The sequence below is a fragment of the Girardinichthys multiradiatus genome, chromosome 9 (assembly GCF_021462225.1).
Source record: "Girardinichthys multiradiatus isolate DD_20200921_A chromosome 9, DD_fGirMul_XY1, whole genome shotgun sequence".
Lineage (NCBI taxonomy): Eukaryota > Metazoa > Chordata > Actinopteri > Cyprinodontiformes > Goodeidae > Girardinichthys > Girardinichthys multiradiatus.
The window spans coordinates 32,522,489-32,544,565 of record NC_061802.1 but is presented as its reverse complement, the minus strand read 5'-3'; the positions used below and the strand labels follow the sequence as shown (position 1 = coordinate 32,544,565).

Sequence of the window (22,077 nt, the reverse complement as noted above, 5' to 3'; positions counted from 1 at the left end):
GACAACATTCTGGATCACTGTTACACCACCATCAGAGACGCTTATCACGTGGTCCCACGTGCTGCACTGGGCCAATCCGACCACATCATGGTCCACCTGATTCCTGCATACAGGCAGAAACTAAAGCTCTGCAAACGTGTTGTGAGGACGACAAGGAAGTGGAGCAGTGAGGCTGTGGAGAATCTCCAGGCGTGTTTAGGCTGTACAGACTGGGATGTGTTCAGGACTACTACCAACAGTCTGGACGAGTACACAGAGGCTGTGACTTACTACATCAGCTTCTGTGAGGACAGCTGTGTACCATCATGCACCAGGGTGAGTTACAACAATGACAAACCCTGGTTCACAGCCAAACTCAGAAGGTTAAGACTGGACAAGGAAGAGGCCTTCAGGAGTGGGGACAAAGACATATACAGAGAGGCGAAGTACAAGTTTGGCAAGGCAGTGAAAGAGGCCAAACGACTGTACTCTGAGAAGCTCCAAAACCAGTTTTCAGCCAACGACTCTGCGTCTGTCTGGAAAGGGCTCAGGCAGATCACCAACGACAAGCCGAAAGCCCCCCACTCCATCAACGACCGATGCCTCACCAACGACCTGAACGAGTTCTACAGCCGCTTTGAAAGACAAAGGGACAGTCCTGCAACCATCCCCCATGACACCCCCCAACAGCTGCAGCCACAATTCACCACCCCCACCTCCCCAACCTCAAGAGGGGCCTTGGCACCTCCAACCCCCACCCTGAAGTTCCCCCCCACCAGCCCCCTACCCACGCCGGGGACGGCTCTTTCCATCTAGGAGAGGGACGTCAACAAACTCTTCAGGAGACAGAACCCCCAGAAAGCTGCTGGACCAGATTCTGTCTCACCAGGCAGCCTGAAGCACTGCGCTGATCACCTGTCTCCAGTCTTCACAGACATTTTTAACACCTCACTGGAGACATGTCATGTGCCAGCCTGCTTCAAGTCCTCCACCATCGTCCCTGTTCCCAAGAAGCTAAGGACCACAGGGCTTAATGACTTCAGACCCGTCGCCCTGACCTCTGTGGTGATGAAGTCCCTTGAGCGCCTTGTGCTCTCACACCTAAAAGACATCACCGACCCCCTCCTGGACCCCCTGCAGTTTGCCTACAGAGCCAACAACTCTGTAGACTATGCAGTCAACCTAGCCCTTCACTTCATCCTCCGGCACCTGGAGTCCACAGGAACCTATGCCAGGATCCTGTTTGTGGATTTCAGCTCTGCCTTCAACACCATCGTCCCAGCTCTGCTCCAGGAGAAGCTCTCCCAGCTGAGTGTGCCCGACTCCACCTGCAGGTGGATCACTGACTTCCTGTCTGACAGGAAGCAGCGCGTGAGGCTGGGGAAGCACGGCTCTGACTCCCTGACCATCAGCACCGGTTTCCCCCAAGGCTGTGTTCTCTCTCCTCTGCTCTTCTCCCTGTACACCAACAGCTGCACCTCCAGTCACCAGTCTGTCAAGCTTCTGAAGTTTGCGGACGACACCACTCTGATCAGACTCATCTCTGATGGTGACGAGTCCGCGTACAGATGGGAGGTGGACCATCTGTTGGACTGGTGCAGCCAGAACAACCTTGAGCTCAACGCTCTAAAGACAGTGGAGATGGTTGTGGACTTCAGGCAGAACCCAGCCCCACCTGGCCCCATCACCCTCTGTGACTCCACAATTGACACTGTGGAATCTTTCCGCTTCCTGGGAACCAGCATCTCCCGGGACCTCAAGTGGGAACTAAACATCATCTCCCTCATCATGAAAGCCCAGCAGAGGATGTTCTTCCTGCGGCAGCCGAAGAAATTCAACCTGCCAAAGACTATGATGGTGCACTTCTACACAGCCATCATTGAGTCCATCCTCACCTCCTCCATCACCATCTGGCATGCCGCTGCTACAGCCAAGGATAAGGGCAGGCTGCAGCATGTCATTCGGTCTGCTGAGAAGGTGATTGGCTGAAGTCTACTGTCGCTCCAGGAACTGTACACCTCCAGGACCCTGAAGTGGGCTGGGAAGATTCTGGCTGATCCCTCCCACCCCGGTCACAGACTCTTTGAAACTCTCCCCTCTGGAAGGAGGCTGTGGTCCGTTCGGACCAAAACCTCAGGCCGCAAGAAGAGTTTTTTCCCATCCGCCACCAGCCTTGTAAACAAAGCCCAGAAACCACCCTGACACTCAAAGCTATAATATGAAGATTGCCAACTGTTATAACAAACTATTTTTATGTTGCTAATATTACATTTGTGTTTAAATATTGCGGCTGTTTATGATCAACTCCGAACACGCTCTCACTCGCTTTTCTCTTCGCTTTTACATTCTCTCCTTGATCCTCCCCCATTTTTTGCCCTGCTTCAGCTTTTTGTCTATGTTTTTCTTAGAGCCTCTTTTCGCATATCCTCCTAATTTGATCATTATGGATTTGGTCAGCTGGTTTCTCAACGCAATCGATCAAATTTTATCGACGGGAAGACAGGGCAAAGGGGAACCCTCTTGTCCAGACGGGACGTTTTTCTCCGGACATGCAATAGATTCCTGGCAGCAGTGGAGGATTGTGTGCCTGACAACGTCAGTCGAGGATGTGGAAGATTTGTACATAATTGGATTTCTGATAACAGGATTTCTGCATTTTGGAGTAGGCGGTTACCTGGCTTATCAAAAGATTTGTAAAACAGCTGTTCAAAGCACTCCAAAGCTGCCTGGATGTTTGAAGGGATCTTTAGAGCTCTCAGCACTCAGACTGAAATGTTAAGAGAGCAGAATCGCAAGCTGGACGTGATCCAGAATCGCAGGCTGGCTGCGTTTCCCAGACTCAAAGGTGATATGATTTAATCTTGGAGAAAGTTGATTGCTCAGGATCTACTGAAAGTACCAGAAATGTGGCTATTTAGATTTGAAATTGAGAAATACCAGTAAAACTTTGAAGGCAGGAGGAAAATCCCAGCCAGCCTGAACCAAACCATTTGTTTGTCTAATTCAGGCGCCCCAATATGGCCTTCACAGGCTTCTTATCAAAACATTTCTCCTGGATGTTCTGTAAATACGACGCACTGCCCCAGCAACCCCCCTCATCTGTGAACTGAACTGTATTTGATAAAACTTCCTTCTCTTTTTCAAGGACAATGGCACCTTCGTCAGTGTTGACAGTCTAATTCTTTGCACACACGCTCATACATAAATATTGGCACCCTCACGAGTCCACCATGCCCCTGCAAAATCTTTGCTTATGTGTGTTGCTTTCCCATGCTCCTTATTTTAAACCTTAATGTGGATTTCATTTCTTCATTTCTTCTCCTTTTCATAGATTTTTAGATTTGTGAAAGGAAAATAATACTAGTTTCTTAAAAATTTGAACAAAAGCTGTTTTTACACCAGTGACTCAGCTTCCTTAGTTAGAACTCAATGATTGCTTAGTTAAATTTCAATGGATGCAAATAACTGTTATTATTGGACTACAACTGCATTATACCAGTGAACCCAAGGATCATTCTCTCTTAGCACAAGATGCTTTCCCCTACATAGAGGACTTAATGATATAATTACCTCTTTAGAAAGATTGGTTTAGAATCAGCTCTTACGAGTAAAACCCAAAGGATTATTAATGTTATCTGTATCACTGTAATGTTGGCCAAAGATTTTTAGATTTCTCAGATGGATTGATAGATTTTTAGATTTCTTAGAAGGATTGTAGTATCATTTGACTTGTTTTTCTGTGTTTATTTTCTTTGTGATTGTATTGTAATTGTATGTACAGCGCTTTGATTGTCTTGTTACTGAAAAGCGCTATATAAATAAACTTACCTTACCTTACCTTACCTTCACTCTCGCCCCGATGTGTGCGCTATTGTGTGCACCGATGGCGGTGAGCGCACAATACTTTGGACTCAGCTCTGCCTTCCTGCGCAATAGCCTGTAATCCAATATTTTCGTTAAAGGCAAAGCAGGATGTAGTCTTTGCCTCAATGGGTCCATCCGAACCACAAACATTAAGCATCTGCTTGCAGAACAACTTGAAATTCAGCCTCTTGTATATGCAATTACACATTCAGAGGCAAGAGCAAATGGACAGAGAGGAGAAATTATTTCCTCAGGATAGAGACTGTGATGACAAACCTGCTGCTTTGAATAGCGACCAGAAAGGTTAACAAACTGTAACAGTCCAGAAAGCAGGAGCAGAATGAAACAGAAGGAAAAAAGTCAGCAACTAGACCATTCATAATGATGCAGCGCAATCATCTCTGCATGTTTCAAACGTCACAGCTTCTGATGCTTTTCCTCTAGTTCTGCTGGGGGCAGTAGGAACCAGCCAGTAGCACACGCAATATTCTCATTTAAATTGTGCGGTCTGCACCTCTTTTGCAACCTGTTATCATAGCACGCACGATCTTCAAAGATTATGCGTGCCACGGCCATTTATTGCAAATTCTTTGAAGATTAGGCTCTTAGATTCTTGTTAAGGAGGTTTTGTCACTTGAAGATGCAACTCTTAGCTGTAATTCTCTAACAGCAATATTTTGAGATATTCTTTCCACTTCGTTACCTCTCCTCATCTCTGTGCATGGCAGCAAAATAAATATTGCTGTTTTTTCAGCCTTCTTGGTTTCAGTTCCAGTTGTTTCAAACTGCTCAGTTATGGGTAACTTTGGACAAGTAGCAATTGCCTTGTAGTAATGAGGGGTTGATGAAGGTACTGTTGACTTTCTATCATCTCAAACCAATCTACCAATTCTCATCTAACATCTATCATCAATAAGGCATTTGCCTACACACAACTACCACTCACTGGATATTTTGAGTTTTTCAGTGCACTTTCTGTAAACCTGAGAGATGGTTGTGCATTAAAATCTGAATAGATCAAGAGTTTCTGAAACTCTCCAACAACCAACCAACAACCATACCACATTTAAAGTTACTTCTTTCCCATTCTGATGTTCGGTTTGACTTTTAGTTAACCATATTCACCTTATATAGACAGATAAATGTTTTCAGACGTTGCCATTAGCTGATTCACTAATTGTGATAATAAATGATTGAACAGGAATGAAAAAGTGGCAGTTGGTATCATTTCTAGATTTTTCCTAAAATTACTTTTCTACTTTATCAGGCAATGAAATTTTAAATAAGATTTTCAGTACTTTTAAGAACAAAAAACAAACACAAGGATTCAAGGCAACTTGTATTTATGTTAACTTAATAGCTGCTAGATTTACAACAATATCATATGCAAACATTTGCAACTCTATATTAAAAGTGAAATGGAAGGTTGGTGATATGAAGGCTAAGATTCTAACATAGATCCTGGAGTGCCTTTGAGGGTCACCAGATTTTTCTGTTCACTGTGTAATTATGGACAGTTCCCAATAAAAGTTTAATATAGAGAAATTCTTGTGTAGATATCTCTAGCAGATGATCCATAATAGTGGTTTTTGCATGCATTATGTGACCTAAGGCAGTTTGGGATAAAAACGCAAAATGCAGCATGGTTATTGTTCAATGTAATTATAGCTACATCAACATGCCTATCAAAGAAAAAGTGATGATGCTGTAATACATGGAATACAACATTTTGCAGCTACACATTACAGTCGAGACTATAGTAAGGTTACAATTGTGAAATCTTTCTGTAAGTTTCTTAGTCTGATGTCACACAGTCTGATGCTCATTAGTCTCAGAAGATGATCAAATCCTTAAAAGCTGCAGTCACCTCCTGACTCTGAGACATGCATTCCCATTTTTTTCCTTTTATTATTAAGCACATTCTTTAATCTTATAAAATAGGAAACTAAATAATAAACATAGGTTTTTATGCAGATTATGAATTTGAACTTGACATGTTATTTACAACTTCAAATCATAGCACTCTAAAACAGCAGGATGTTGCATGTTAGGACATTAAGATAAAAAGACACATAATGCTTGTCTGTGCTCTGGGACTGAGCTCAGAGCCCAAACATTTGCTTCTAAGACACCACAATGCAATCTGCTGCCACATCTGACATTCACATGAAGTCCAATCTTTGTTGAAGACGTCAGAAAGCTCTCCAACTTTTGAAGAGATTTTCATTACATAGGACTGTATGATTTTAATTACAGGGACGTTTATCAAAGAAGGAACAACCGGGTCTTCCTCGGCTACGTTTTTCTCTCAATTTCTGTTGTTTTGCTCTTTGTGTTTGATATGTTTTTGTTTTTTCAAAATACTTTTTTTCCAGCAATAAAGCATGTAGGTGTAACAGGTGATTTTACACCTCATCAAGCTTGATAGTTTTTTTGAAACACGGAATAACACTTTCAGTTTGAATAGTTGGCACCAATGATTTGTAGCAGAATAATTACCAAGTTTGTTGTTTAGATTTCGACTAAAATATAATAATATTGGGGCTAAGGAAACATGATGTTTGTGAACTGGGTCAACAGGGCTGTAATAATTGGGAGAAGTGTCTCAATTGGGAGAAGTGTCTTCAACAACTGGAAAAATTAAGGCATAATCGACCTTTAAAGGCTGCATCAGGCACTACCAGATGTAGTCAAGCTGACTTGCTCCCATAAGCTTAAGATCATAAACTGATGTATGGACATTCTCCTTTAGGATTTTGTAAAGACAGAGCAGCAAATGGTCCTGGTACCAGAGCAGCAAAGCAAATCCAGACTATTCCACTACCACCAATATGTTTAGCTGTTAGAATGATGATCTTTTTCTTAAACGATGTGTTTGTTTTAAATCAGATGTAATGGAACAGGTAATGGTCATCGTCATGATAATCTTTTTTTGTGACACTGGCCCTTGTGTTCTTGTCAGTCAGCATTAGTTTAGGCCTTGAGGCTCCAATTGTTGCATAGTCTCTTCCTTGTTTTTGAATCATGAACACTGATGAAAGTGAAGTCTACAGTGCTTTAGATCTGCAGAGCTTGCTCTGGTTTCTGTTGTGACCTCTGATGGGTCATTTTATGTTATTATAGTAATTTTGGTAGGCCTGTTACTCCTGGCAACATTCACCACTGTTCCATGTTTTCTCCTTTTGTGGATTTGGACAGAGCAACAAGCAGAACAGCATAGGAAAAAAAGGCATGGTAATGGGTTACATGAAAGTGGAAGAGAAGAATCCAACAGTGGCGATTGCTCTAAGACTGAAAGGGAAGCTCAGCTTCCCCTAAAATGTCAAAAAATGAGTGATCAAATATATACTGTTGTGTGTACATGTCATTGACTAAATATGCGCTTTGGCATTGGCATGAGTGACCAAAGGTTTGGCTATAGCAGCCCGGCCGTGTATATTGACCCTGTGGAGCTCCCGGCGGACAGTTCTGGTGGAAACAAGAGAGTTGAGGTGCACATTTAGTTCTGCCGTGATTTGGGCAGCCGTGGTTTTATGTTTTTTGAATACAATCCAGGTTAGCACCCGAACATCCCTTTTAGACAGCTTCCTCTTGCGTACACAGTTAATCCTGTTGGATGTGGTTCGTCCTTCTTGGTGGTATGCTGACATTACCCTGGATACCGTGGCTCTTGATACATCACAAAGACTTGCTGTCTTGGTCACAGATGCGCCAGCAAGACGTGCACCAACAATTTGTCCTCTTTTGAACTCTGGTATGTCACTCATAATGTTGTTTGCATTTCAATATTTTGAGCAAAACTGTGCTCTTACCCTGCTAATTGAACCTTCACACTCTGCTCTTACTGGTGCAATGTGCAATCAATGAAGACTGGCTACTAGGCTGGTCCAATTTAGCCATGAAACCTCCCACACTAAAATGACAGGTGTTTCAGTTTCATTGTCCAACCCCTGTATGTGTCAGTCAGGGGATATGTGGAGCAAGGTAAGTTTGGGTAAGGGAGACTAATTAACACAGAGAACTTGAGCAATGAAACACTAAAACTGGGAGAAAGACAAATACCAACCTAAAAGGAAATAAACTAGTATAAACAGCAAACAGAACACATACCAAGAAACTAAGTACAAAGAAATGAACTAATAAGATAAAAACTAGCTGACACTTAATGGACATAGAGTCTTGCTTTTTGAGATCTTTGAGCATTCTTTGTGTGTCAGACTGGTTCTATTTACCAGGTTTCCAAAAGATGTGGCTAATCAAATTCAATTCATGAGATAACAAGGGGGGAAATTACTTTTTCACATAAAGGCCAGGTTGGCCTTTATCCCATAATAAATAAAGTCATTATTTAAAAACTGCTTCCTTTATTTACTCAGGTTACCTTTGATATTCAAATTTGGATGATGATCTAAAACATTTAAGTGTGACTAAAAGGCAAAGACAGAATAAATCTGTAAGGGGGCAAATATGTTTTCACAGTACTGTAAATAGGGTTAAACAATCATAAGTTGAAAAAACTTGATGAAAGATGATGAAGATGAAAGTTGAATCTTTAAGAAAACAAGTGACTGGCCTCTTTCTCTGGCCTGTGTTTTTACGGATGGTTAAAGTTTAAATGCAGGGTAGAGGGGACAGCAGCAGGTCTCTGGAAGTGGTTAAAAGGCTTAAGGAGTGTAAAGCTGCTGTCACACTCTTTATGCATGAAGTTCTCAAAAACACTTCTACTGCTGGACAAATGGGCCCAAAGGTGGTACTTGGTATTTGAAACAAGCTCCCTATTAAAAAGATGATTCACAAGCTCACCAAATAAGTTTTGCATCTTTTCTTCTGTGTTCTTTGTTGCTTCTGTGTACATTGTATATTTATTGTTAACTAGGCAATTAGCTGCCACAGTCTTTATGCATGGAGTTCTCAAAAACACTTCTACTGCTGGACAAATGGGCCCAACAGTGGTACTTGTATTTGAAACAAGCCCCCTATTAAAAGAAATGATTCACAAGCTCACCAAAGAAGTTTTGCATCTTTTCTTCTGTGTTCTTTGTGTCTTCTGTGTACATTGTATGTTTATTTTTAACTTAGCAATTAGCTGTATGACAAAGGAAATTGGAAACAAAACTTTCTTTTCACTCTAAACAAAGGAAGCAAACCTGTTATATTCTTTGTTGAACTTATAGTTATTTTTTATTTTCACTTTCTTAAAAGATAATATAAAGGTTGACATAATTAAACAGGCTCGCGGTGCATTACTGCTTTGGCCTAATCAGGATCATTACACAGCTTGTAAAAAAAGACAAGAGCGCAAAAAGTCACAAAAAATGTGTTCTTCATTTTTGTCCTGCTCTGCTAAATTAAACAGCAAAGATCAGAGAGGGTGTTTCATTGAAATATTAACAGAGGTGACCAAAGTGTCTCAGGCATCCTCTGGAATTGCTCTGCTAACACTTCAACCTGCAACAGGCAACCTGCTCTGTGTCTCTGACTGCTTGATGATTTAAACCAGCAGCCACTCTAAAAAAAAAAAAGCAAAGCCTTCCCTTAATTTGCCCCATGTGCCTAAAGAGAAGAAATGAGACGGAATGTGTCAAAAACGCTGCCTCCTACCTGGTTTAGGGTCTGTTACAAGACAGTAATGGAGCTGATTTGCTTCATAATGCCTCACATCAAGGAGAGACAGCAGAGGTCATAGGATGAAACTGAGGTTTTCTAAGTTTTTCCAGGTGTCCGTGACCATGAAAGAGCAAAATACTTGTTTCTCACAGAGCAAACTCCTTTGAGAGATGACTACAAAAAGGGGACGGTACTTGGTGCAAACTTTCTCATTTGTTTGAAAATTGCGATGAATGATGCCCCCCATCCCCCCACCCCTTCTCCTTTCAGCCCCCTAGACGCTGGCCCTGCCCAGGATAAAATGCAGGACGACTCAGCCAGTGCCGGCACAAGGGAGATGACTGACTGACTGCACACAGCAGAGCATGAGGCCGGTAGCTTACTGCTTTGCTGCCCTGGGCTAGGTCTTACACACACTTGCTGGCTGCTGCTCACTCTGACACACACACACTTGCTGCCTCTCTCTCTCACTGTGGCAGATTTACACTGGTTCGATCCCTCCCACACTTGCTGCCTCTCTGTTTCTCTCAGTATCTCACACCCACACACCCCCCCACACACACACACACACACACACAGAGTCAGTCACCAGCAACTCTCATTCAACTCTCTCTCAGCCACGGGTCAGCACCTCAGACAGGCAACTTGTTTTTATCCAGCTGGAAAGAGCAGAGCATCGCAAGGTGCACACACACACACACACACACACACACACCTGCACTCACACACACACACACACACACACACACACACACACACACATAAATACATACACTCATCCATTTGGACTAAACTACCAAATATTACACACATGTTTATCCTTAAACATCCTAGGACTTTATTTACAGACCAGTGAAGAAGACTTCTGTCCAGGGAGGAGCAAGAAGGAGCAGTATCAAGGATGGACTTAAGAAAGTGGACTTCATGCAAGGAGCAGAACAAGTGAGTCCAAAACCAAAGATGACAACCAGAGGGACATTGAGAGTTTTGATTCCATAAGAACTGCCTGCTTTCAACCAAAAGTGGAGACTGACTATCAGTGACATCGAGAGGATTTGCTGTGATTGCCATTCCCCTCCCTTCTCTCTCCAGGACTCCCACCCTCCAAACTGACACCTCTTGATCACCAGCATGCCTACAGCTTGCACAAGGTGCACCTTGGGAGCCTGACCCACCATGTGCAGATGGACATCATCCTCAGCTCATCTTTACCCTAGGCTTACCCTCAGAACCACCACTGCTGCGGCCTCCACTGGGATATTCATCCCCTTGCCCAATGCATCCTCCTTTACCCTGATATGCCTCACCCTGCTTTTGGTCACCGCTGGCAGGTCCACAGGGGCCTGTCCCCCTCGAACAGGCCATGAACCTCTTCAGGGACTGGGGAGCGGAACCAACTGTTCATGGACTTTGGAAAGGCACACGCGCAGTTACAATCACCTAGAAGGTGACGTCAGACTGCGGCGGCTTTATTCTGCCAACAAGTTTTTCCTCTGCATTGACAAAACAGGAAAAGTGGATGGCACCCGGCGAAAAAACTATGCTGACAGTAAGTAGCTGTTTTGCATCTGCAATGTTGTTATATCCTATACTTTTATGACTGAACTTTGTTATCTATTTGATTTTAATAGTTCATGGGAATCTCCAAAGATTATATCACCAGTGAGCTATATTAGTTGTGTTTGGATCACGAGAGAGGCGTTGCTAAGTAGGAAGGGAATACCCTTGTGTCAAAGTGGCCTAATGGGAGAGCAGACGCTGAAGAAAGACATTGACCATCAGTTGGTGTTATACATTAGGGTTGGAAAAATGTCTCAGTATCACTGGCAATTAACTTGTCGAAAGTATGGTGAAAGTGCATCAGGCCTTAAGTAAGCAGGTGTAAACCACAGCAGGTTAGATGGTGTATTTCACAAGTTATCCTCTTGGTAAACATGCGGATTTGTGCATGTAGGTTGGCTATTGCATGAAAATCTCCCCTAAATTAACATAGTGCAACCCCAAGCATCCCACAAGGAACAGCTCATGCTTTGAAACACTGCAAATCAGCAAATGTAATCTGCAGCTTTATCTGCGCAAAAAGGGCAACTTAGTAAACGTCGGTTGACATCTTCACCAGTTTCTCCTCCCTTTTTGTATCCTGTCATTTTATCCCTTACTACTTACATTTTTTTCTATCAATATACATGCCATTCAGTAGCAATGTATGTGTCAGTTTATTTATTTTAATAATTCGATATTTTAAGTGAACTGGGAGCTAAACAATCAGTGTAATGCTAAAATCTGACACAAGCTTTACTATAAGTATATTCTGTATATTCTGATTCCTAAAGACATTATGTTACACCCAGTTTCTATTGATTGTAATTCTGATTTTCTGGCAAACAATATCTAAACTCACTTAACCATGTGATTAGTCTTTAAAAAATTGCCTTAGATCATTTGATTTTAAAATGGTACCAAACACCCATCTGGTGGCATGGCTTGTTCATAACATCCAATCAACGCCTGTCTGCTGGAAACTATTCAAAGCTAGAAAAAGTAAAATTGGCCAGGATCTGACATCCCTCTAAATTAGTCACAGACTGACTCAAAGACAAGATAGTCCTTGGAGATATTGTTTGCTTTTCTCTGAATATGTTTTCTAATATATATGCAAGGATGCAACATGGTCTATACATCATGGCTCCAGGCCAGTTTGCACCTTTGCCAGTTTGTGACTTCCTTTTTCTATGTTGCTTCAATGTTTATTAGTTTATTTACCTTGGTACTTCAGTATATTTGAGGAAATATGTGGACAATCAAGGCCATGCTCAAGTTTAATTTATAATATATAATGTTTTATAATTTTCTTAAGACTTTATATCACACCCTGCTTCCATTATTTGTGTTAGTGATCTGTCGATAGACCTGATGACTCATAAAATATGAGAGATAATTACCACTGATCAAACCAAATAACTTCTTGCTGATTAATTATATTTATGGGAGATACATAACCACATGAGACTATAAACAGGTACACTTTGTACCCATAGCAGTTAGAAAGGAAACAACCAAAATCGCAAAAGTATGAAATGGTATGGTAGTGAGACGACCAGCAACCATCCACAGTCTCTAGTTTAGCAACTTTTGTAAAGAGCTTAATTATGCAAGAAGTTGTTCCTCTGTAGACAGCCCATGAAAGTCTGTTAAAAGCTGGACAAAGCCAGATGAACAAAAACTGGCCATGATCTGACCTCCCTCTCCATTAGTCACTGGCTGACTGAATGACTGGATAGCCCTTAGAGACATGTTTAGCCTTTGACTGTAATATTTATGTATTTGGTCGTTATTACCTTTTTATACAAGTAGGTGAGTCAGGCTTTTTCCATTCAGCTACTGGGGGAAGAGCAGCTGCTGGGTCGAGCTGACGGGCCAGTCAGTCTGCCTCCACTGTTTCTCTGAGCAGACTGGCAGAGATTTGTTATCCTGTCAGAAGCAGTCATCTGGCTTGAAAAACCACTGATAATTGCATAAACTCAAGCTAAGATTAATTATACATGTCATAATTTTGGAAGAAATTGTGACATTGTTCTTTCATCAAAGTCAACTTATGTCAGCTACCATAGGAAATGATTCAACTTGACTTAAATAAATTTGATAGTTTGAAAATAGTCTGTCCTGGGAGATGGAAGACATTTGTCAAACTTAAGAGAAAATAAGAAAGGTGGTCCAGATTTTCACAGTTCACAGTTTTCATCCAAAAATCCTTTACATTTATGAGGTTGTAGTCAACAAGAACTCTTGTCTGCTTACATGTAATGTTCTTATACACTTTATCCATCATCCTTTCATTTCCTTCATTGGAAAGAACAGATTTTGCTGTGCTCACACAGAGTTAGGGTGTGTAGTTACACCATGAGCGGGGCACCGTGCCAAACAAGTGGTCATGTAGGCTTTGCTTGGAATTCACCAAAATGGATCTTAGGGTTAGTCTGTGGTTGTGCCTCTCAATGAGACAGATCTGGTTTGAGACAGATAGGCAGGCTTTCAAACCCACTACAGATTCAAGTGTCGCAGCTTAGAAGTCTTTAGCTTGCCCTCGCATTCTTGTCGACACAGCCTCTCACCTCCACCCCACTCAGTTTTTCCAGCTCTTACTCCCTGCACCCTCTCAGGTGCAAAAACAGTCGGAATTAGTCAACAGGCTCTCTGCTAATTGAGGGTGGAAAATATTGTATCAATCCCACTGGAGCAGGGGCATGGAACAGCTGAGCGAAGAGGCGAGAGGCTAGAAAGGCGGACTTAGATGGATGGATGGAGGGATTAAAGCCTTGGGCACCGTTAAAGGGAAATGCAAAACTTGTTTGGCGCAGAAGTCTGTTTTTGTCTATTGCTCTTCAGTTTGATTCCAGCAGAAAATGTGTGCATGGTTGTATTAGTTTTGCATTTAAGTGGTTCAATAGTCTTTCAAAGAATCTCCTCAAAGCAGGGACAGAGAGAGTCTGGAAACTCTTCTTGCAAAGTGATGACATTTCAGCACTGTGGCAAAAAAACAGAGAGGACAGGCTAACATTTGTAAAATCTCCAAAGTGTTCCAAGAAAAATGTTCTGCCTTGAGAGCACACATGTGGAAATGTACACAATCACACACTAAATTGCAAACACTAACTCCTCAGATAGCCATTTCTGATGTTTCTTATCAGAATCAGGCCAGTTGGAAATTTATTTATTGTACAGTGTTTGTTAATAAATCCAATTAGATAAAAATCAAAAAGGGCTAATATAGGTCATAGTACACATTATCATAAACTACTTCATCATACAAGTGACTATAAATAGACCTTCAGAGGGCACAAAGTACAGTTGTTTCAGGGGCCAAAGTGGAGGACTTCAGAATGTTTTCTTTTAACCTATGGCTAAGACGAAAAAGGGGAAAAACACACCCAAGTGTTTAGAAAAGCAGCAGAGGCAGGTACACATCATATCCTGTCCAGGGTCATCGGTCACAGGCTGCTAATTAGACTGAGCTGCAACACAACAGCTGTACTGGCACGCCCAGCAAATGTTTCATTACAACAGCAAATGTTGAGTCAAGTTCCACTGAGAGACAAAATTATATAACTCAAACTCTGGTTTATTTTTTTGATCATTCTTTTATTTCTGATTTGTTTCATTGGTCTTCACTTTTCTCTTTGCATAATTGTTTTTAATCACATCTGAAAGGATGGAGTGTTGCATTTGGCAGTGAAACGCTAGTTACATCAAAAGCATTTCACTCTTAAGAAATAGGCCTACCCATCCAGGGCTGGACCAAGGTTCTCTTCATCTTCAAGACCTCTCCTATATAGAGGAACTAGTCACGTGTATTGCTCAGATGTGATTTTGACTCATTCTTCCACACAAACTGTGTTCAAATCTAGAAGATTCTGGGGGCCCTTTCAATGCACTCCTTTCTGTCCTTTCAGTTTCCTTGACTGTGTTTGGGATTATTTTCCTGGCTGGATATCTAAACTTGTTTCATTTTCAGATTCTTATCAAAAATGTCCAGTTACATTTCTCCATTCATCTTTCCTTCAGTTATGTAAAGTTTGCCAGTACCATATCCTGTGAGACAGCCCAAACCATGATGATCCCACCTGCAAACTTCACTTTTGGTTTGCCGTTTTTGAGCTAATTGCAAAAACATTCATCCTCCAAACGTGTGTGCACCGACATGCAGAGGTTTCATCTTTGGCCTCATCTGGCAAGACTATATTCTCCCAGTATTTGTCCGAATCTTCTAAATTAAACTTTAAGTAAGCATCAATATGCTTTTTAATCTTACATGGAGGCCATTGTGAGTACATTACTTATTGTTTTCATAAGATGACTGTACCTGCTTTTTAAAAGTCCTTCTGAAGCTTTTTGTCAGTGCTCCTTGACTCTTGAACAGCTCTTTGGATTAAGACAGAATTCTTAGGGGGTGTCTGGCCATGCCTGGTTTACAGTTAAATGTATTCTTTCCACTTCCGGATTCTAATTTCAGAAATGCAGCAGTAATCATTGCAATTAGTATGTTTTGCAACAGTAAGTATTTACTTGTGAGAGTATCTTTGATTTTACCAGTTATACTGCTCTGTGCAATGTTTTGACATTGAGAAACCTGGTAATCGGGTTATATGAAACCACCTGATACTGATTTGCACGTAGCAGCAGAATCGCTTTCCAGATACTGAAGATTTCAGCTGATTTCTTGGCTTTCTTTGCAGGTCATTTTTTTAAAAATTCAATACTTATTCCCTGTACTGTTCCACTTCATTACACATAATTTATATTATGGACAAATTAGTTTTGAATTCCTTCTGTTTGTGGATTAATTAGGGTGTTAGTGACGTCTAAAGCGAATTTTACTTCAACAGAAATATTCCAAATATGTGTACTGAGAAAAACGTTGACTTGTTCAGTACTTATTTTACGATTATTGTATGTGCAAGAATAAACACCATGGGAATATTTAACTATCATAGAGATGATGAAGGAGATGGGTTGTGCATCCCAGGGCTGAAGGTCCGAAATGTATGGATTAACCACAGAAAAAAAGCAAAAACCTTGTGTAGATGCTGGCTGAAACATGTAAGAAGAAGACATTACTCCAAAACCAAAAAAAGGAACTGTAAAATAGGCCAGGAAATTAAAGCTTGGAGACAATAAGATCTTTCAAATGGACCCTAGACATGTATATAGATTATTAATGAAGTGGTTTAAAGACAACAAAGTCAAGATTTTGAAGTGACCATCAAACATCCTTATATAAATCCCAGTGTGGGCAGAGCTGAAGATGTGTGTACAAGCAAAGCAACCCACGAACCATACTTAGTTACACCAGTTTTGGCAGGATGAATGGGTTAAAATCCCAGTTTAAAATCCCAGTAAATAATTGTTAGAAGCTTCTAGAAGGACTTGGGCCAAAGTGTTTGACCCAATTCTCATAGTCAATGCTCAATGAAATGCTATGTTATGTAAACCTTTGAATTTGTTTAAAACGTGTAAATTCTCTCTTTTATTATAGTTGCATTTAGCAAATGGAAATATTTGTTGTAATCCCAACTGACCAAAGACAGAAAAAAGTGTAGTCTGATATAATGTCAGACTGAAGAAAACAAATAGGCTTATGTATAATTTTATACAGAATATGCAAATATCTGGTTTCAAATGTAAATTTTCCAAGTGACAATTGAAATCCAATTAATTGGATTTAAAGAAATTCTGCTTATGTTTGTGCTAGAAAAAAATAATAGTGTTCCTTGTGGTTGCTGTAGAAATGCAACATTAAGTTTGACCCCTATTACCCAAAAAGAAACAAAAATAATATCACTTTTAATCTATAAACACATTGTATTTCTCCTAATTAGGCTTAAAAGTTTTGAAATAGTTAAATTTTTACTGTCTTAGATATTGTTACTTTTCATGTCTTTTCTTAATTCTTAAGGTTATGAAAAACAAAGGCCATTAGTGCTGCAAAAATATCTTGAAAAAGACTATGATCAGAGCCAAAAATTGCATCAATTCATTAGCATGGAAAAGGTAAACTACTATCTAGTTTCGTCATTTTAACCTATAAACCTCTATGTAATATTCTGACCTTAAGAAAGCTTTATAAAAAGCTGTGAAAATTAAATACAGAAAATGAAAACATGGGCCTCAAAAGGAAATTCTGCCCTGGCCCTCATTGAACTTTGGGCAGGCTTTGCTGTCCCCATAAAACGGAGGTTGATTTACTTTAGCTCTGTTCTGTCTCTACAGCTGTGCAACTCTCACAGTTGGGGTGAGTTTTATTTACCGACATTCCCGTGATGTGCAACGTGTTCCTGTTAGAAGCACAGGTTTTTTGTGTTCTTGAGCATGTTTGACTTGGAACGAAACCCGAAGGAAAAACCACTACCGCACTGAAATGTGTTGTGGAAATGTTTTAACCCTGTTGTCGATGGGGGAAGCTGTCCATCAAAAAAAATAGAGACTGATGTGAATCTGAGCCTCAAATAAGGGAGAAGATTTGCAAATGCGTGGCTCTACCCAGCTTTGACTCAAGGAGGTTGGAAAGTAAAGCAATCTACTTAAATGGTAGAAGAAGGAAAACAAATTGACTATAATCTTTTTTTTTTGCCTTGCACAGGGTTTGTGCAGAAGAATAAAATGTATTTCAATCAGGTACTGGATCCATGTCCTGATTTTACAAGGGATAATTCAATTTACTGTTAGTGTAACTTATTCAGACCCCTTATCTCACTTTATAAGATTCTTAGGAGATAATAAATCTGAGTTAAAAATGTATTGTACATTGTACATACAGTATAACTATTTCCACAGCACATAAAAAACGTATTATCATGATTAAATGAGTTATTGTCATTTTGATGCAAAGACTTAAACAAGATTGCAGAATAGAATAAACATCCACTAAATATAGTTTTTAAATGCTTAGTGGACATAATGTTATACATTTCTTTCCATTTGATTTTATAGAGTTACACACATAAAACAAGTTAATCGTAGCTGGTTAGTATTTAGTCAAGCTATCTGGTCTGGTAGCAAGGCTGCAGTGGTCTGCTTAATATACTTGTTACTTGTCAACTGTACTGTTAAAAGAGCCCTACCCTATAAGAGTAATGGGTTTTCTTGTATTGTATTGTAATATTTTATAGCCTTGATTCAGAAAATCTTGATTCAGACAGCTGATCTACAGTGCACAGCAACAGGTAGGGGAAGGGGCAGCACTGCTTTACTCTATGCTCCTGACAGTTGGAAAATACTCCAGTCACTGCAGCAATTTCTCTGACAACTCATTGAAAAGGCTTTAAATTCTAGAAATGGTATGAATGAATGTACAACAATTTAAATTTTGTTGAAACCATGGCTGTACTTTTGTGGTCATTCTCAAAAGTTAGGTGTTGTTGGCTTGCCATAGTGGGGCTCCACTAGTTTCTACATGGCAACTGTCCCTATTTTGGGACATCAAATGTTTTCAAAGAGTCAATTTTTTTCTGGAGGTTTACTGCGGTATGGCCTTTTTATTAGCTTTGCTTTAACTCTGTGTTAATGCTGGTGAAGCTCTGTGCTTTACGTACAACAGTCCCAGAGCTAAGGAGGAAAGCACCTGGCTTAAAAAAAGTGCTTTGGTGTTTTGAATAAGGAGAATATGCATGTTAATGAGGCCAGATGGAGGACTGGGGCATGCACTGCTCTGCATTGAGGTGGAAATTAAAGGCTAGAATGCTAGAGTGCTGGAGCCTTTCCCGTTACTCATTTTTTTTTCCTCCGGGCTGTTTCAAATGTGAGGGCAGTTGTGAACATTTCAGATGCAAGCAGAGTAGTACAATTGTACAAATTATGCTTTAATTAAACCTCCAAATTCCCTACATCTTGTAAAAGATTAAACCGACACTTGTTCATTGTTGAACCTGAAAATTGTGTTAAACTTTAGTTACACATGCATGCTTGCTGAACAGGAATGCAAAATCCTTTGCACAAATGCATGCGCTATCACTTTCCTGGGAACTTTGCAGGACAAGAGTGTCAATGTCAGCCTAATTAGCCAAAGATCCCAGATCAGTGCCAACTGGGTTCTATATCCTGAATGGGTTCACAAAATGTAGCAATTAGTAGCTAACAACCTTTAGCAAGCGTGGCTCTGGCTCCTCTCTTGAATTTAATGGGTTTATCAGCAGGTTTATAGAGGCAAAAACTGGCTCCGGCAGCTAATTTCTTTATAACATTACACATAGCCATGGATAACCTGTAGGCGTGAAGTCACTACAAAGACTTAACAGTGCCAGAACCCAGCTACTCAGACTCTATAGCTATTGATCAAAGATGTTTGCACTGATGTTCTAAAAGTTTTCAAGAAGCAGACAATAACTTCTAATGCACACTATAACGTGAATGTCAGTTATTAAAGTGTGGAACAGAAAAAGAGGTCTAAATCTTTGAATTGGGTCAGAAAAAACAAGCCATGTAAGCATGAGCAGACTTTCTTTCTTTTCCAAAAGCAGCTGCCTTAATGATTTAGGTGCTTTAAACACCAGTGTAATGAGCCACTGCTAATTACAGTGGAGTAATATAACTCTAAGCCTGGCCACAACCAAGAATTAAGTCTTAGAAGACAGAGGAGAGAGTTTGACCTTTTATTCAATAGGAGGACATTGTTACTGTTTTTTGGTAAAATGAGTGTTAATTTGATCAGTTGGAAACACTTAGCTTTACTTACTGAGTCCTGTATGTCTGAAATAATTTTCAAATGCTCATGTAGGAGTAAGTCTACAGACATGTAGAAATACACATGGTTACATATGCTGATGTAATCCCATTCAGACCAGTTTTAACCCCAGAATGACGATGCTGGGGTAGTAGATAAGGCCTTAAACCTGGCCTTTTGAATAGCCGTGCACCTGTTTTACCCCTCCTGTATAAGTTGGTCCACTATAAGGACTTCTATAAGGAGACAATAAAATAAAATAAAAGTAGACTCCCACAGATAGCATTCAGGTGTATCTGAACCTTTCCTGTTTTTAAAGGAAAGTTATTAGCCACAATAACACATGATATTTCAGTAGTAGTATCCTTCTTCATCTGTCGTACAAGCATAAGAAAATAATCCTGTGTTTGGGTTTTAACTCACATATGTATCACAGCATCAGGATATAAATTTCCCTTTCTGCTGCTGTGTTCCCTGGACGGAGGACTGATCCTTTATTTAGCTGGATTCAGATGCATTTGCATGGAGTGGGTAGAGAACAAAAAAACACAGAACTCTGTGGAGTTGATTCATTCATAGATACAGTACACTGTACTCCAATACATGGAGACGCTTTGGCTGGAAGAGGCTCTGTAGATATTTTATAATTCCAGCACAGAGTTCACACTATTCTGGTTTAAGTACTTGTTGGAGACAATGTGGTGTACAGGGAGTAATACAGTTTAATTTGTTCTGGTCATGCCCATTAATACAAAGCTTCTGGAACCTGAACATATTGAATTGAAAATAATATTGAATATGCAGATACCTTTAAATTGGGATGAACTATTTTTTGGTACTTTGTACTCCATAGATGTATATAAAAATACTAAATGTTTGTTCGGCATGTTGAGCTTGGCAGCATGACAATCCATCACTAGAAGATGGCTAAATTCTGTAACCTCAAACCTGGATGACTCGTATAATTTAGTTTATTCAATATTTATTATGGAACGAATCACTTTTCATAACAGACTTCAAATGGACAATTTAAATAAAATTTGGGAGGAATGGAGAAGATATATTTTGCCTAGAAGGCCAGAGTATGTCTGACCCCCATGTACTACCTATAAAAGAAACAAATCTGTATAATGTACACCTCTTGTTTATCACTTGTTGGCAGTTGGCCATACAGGTCTACCTCCTTAAATCTCTATCAAAACAAATCACTAAATAAAATCCCAGCATAGTGTCAATTTTTAACTAAACACTCTGGTCCTCATAGCCTTCAGACCCTAAACTGTGGAACAGAGCACCACCACAATTTCACTGTGCTGATTCTGTAGATTTTTTAAAACCTACTGAAAATAGTTTTTTTCCACCCGGCTTTTATGTCATGATTTTATTGTGCTATTTATGTAGATTATAAAGAGATTTTTATGTAAAGATTTTCTTTGATGAAATCATTTGGTTGACACATGAAATAATTGCATAGTGTTGGTTCTTCTTAAAGGTTACCTATCTACTGAAGAAAAGCATCCACACAGCATGGTGTTGCCACCATCATGTCCGTTTTCTGTTTCACGTGTTGTTTTGCATTTATGCCTGAAAGTTGAATTTTGGTTTTATCAGACCAGAGTTCTTTCTTACACGTTTGTTTTGTCCCAAACATAACACTTACAGCCATCTTTCCATTATGCTTTTTTGCTCCCCACTTCTATGTAAAGGCGCAGGGTCTCATTTATAAATGTGATTTACACACAAAACTGAGCTTGAACTGGCATACGTGACTTTCCACGCAAAGGTTGTGATCTATAAAAACAATGTTGACAGCAAAATATGGGGTCCCACAAACTCACCCATATGTACGCTCGTTTTGGAGACAGGGGAAACTAGTGACTCAAATGAAGAAGTGGACAATTGAAGCCACACTGCATCATAATTCCATTCAGATATTCAATTACACTCCATATCAAACTTTAATGATAGATCGACTTTATCATAAGTATTTAAAACCACAGTGTTATTTATGCCTGTGCTGGTGAGCCAAAACTATACATAAGGACCTTTCACATAAATCCATTTAAGACCTATAAGCCAACTTAAATTTTAAATCAAAGTCTTCACAACATTCCATCAAAGCTCTCTCGCCATCACATTTCTCTCCTCGATGATTACCAGTGTTATGCGTCCCAGAGATTAACACATTTATATTGTGAGAAGGTGTGAGGCAATAACGCCGGTTGCAGTAAATATTTAAATACCGTGGAGATACTCGTGCGTGATGCTGCACGATGGATGCATTGGCACTGCTGGTAAACCTTTCAAATGGGAGAATTAGGAGGAAACTCCTTTTCAGGAATTTTCAGAAGATTTCCTGGCCCATGATGATCACTGGCTAATATGCCGATTTAGACTCCCTAGAGCAATGC

At 40.2% G+C, this 22,077-nt stretch overlaps 1 protein-coding gene across 4 annotated transcripts in view; it reads left to right on the top strand.

Moving 5' to 3' along the window:
* Nucleotides 1-9,788: 9,788 nt before the first annotated feature.
* The window catches only part of fgf22 (fibroblast growth factor 22), a 39,086-nt gene continuing 26,797 nt past the window's right edge, over nucleotides 9,789-22,077 (top strand). Inside the window, exons 1-3 of one of the 4 annotated variants that reach the window (XM_047375109.1) lie at nucleotides 9,789-10,133; nucleotides 10,299-10,392; nucleotides 10,543-10,999. In XM_047375109.1, the coding sequence (XP_047231065.1) occupies nucleotides 10,627-10,999 (373 nt within the window). In that variant the 5' untranslated portion in view covers nucleotides 9,789-10,133; nucleotides 10,299-10,392; nucleotides 10,543-10,626. The other 3 variants (XM_047375107.1, XM_047375108.1, XM_047375106.1) reach the window with 3 other exon arrangements.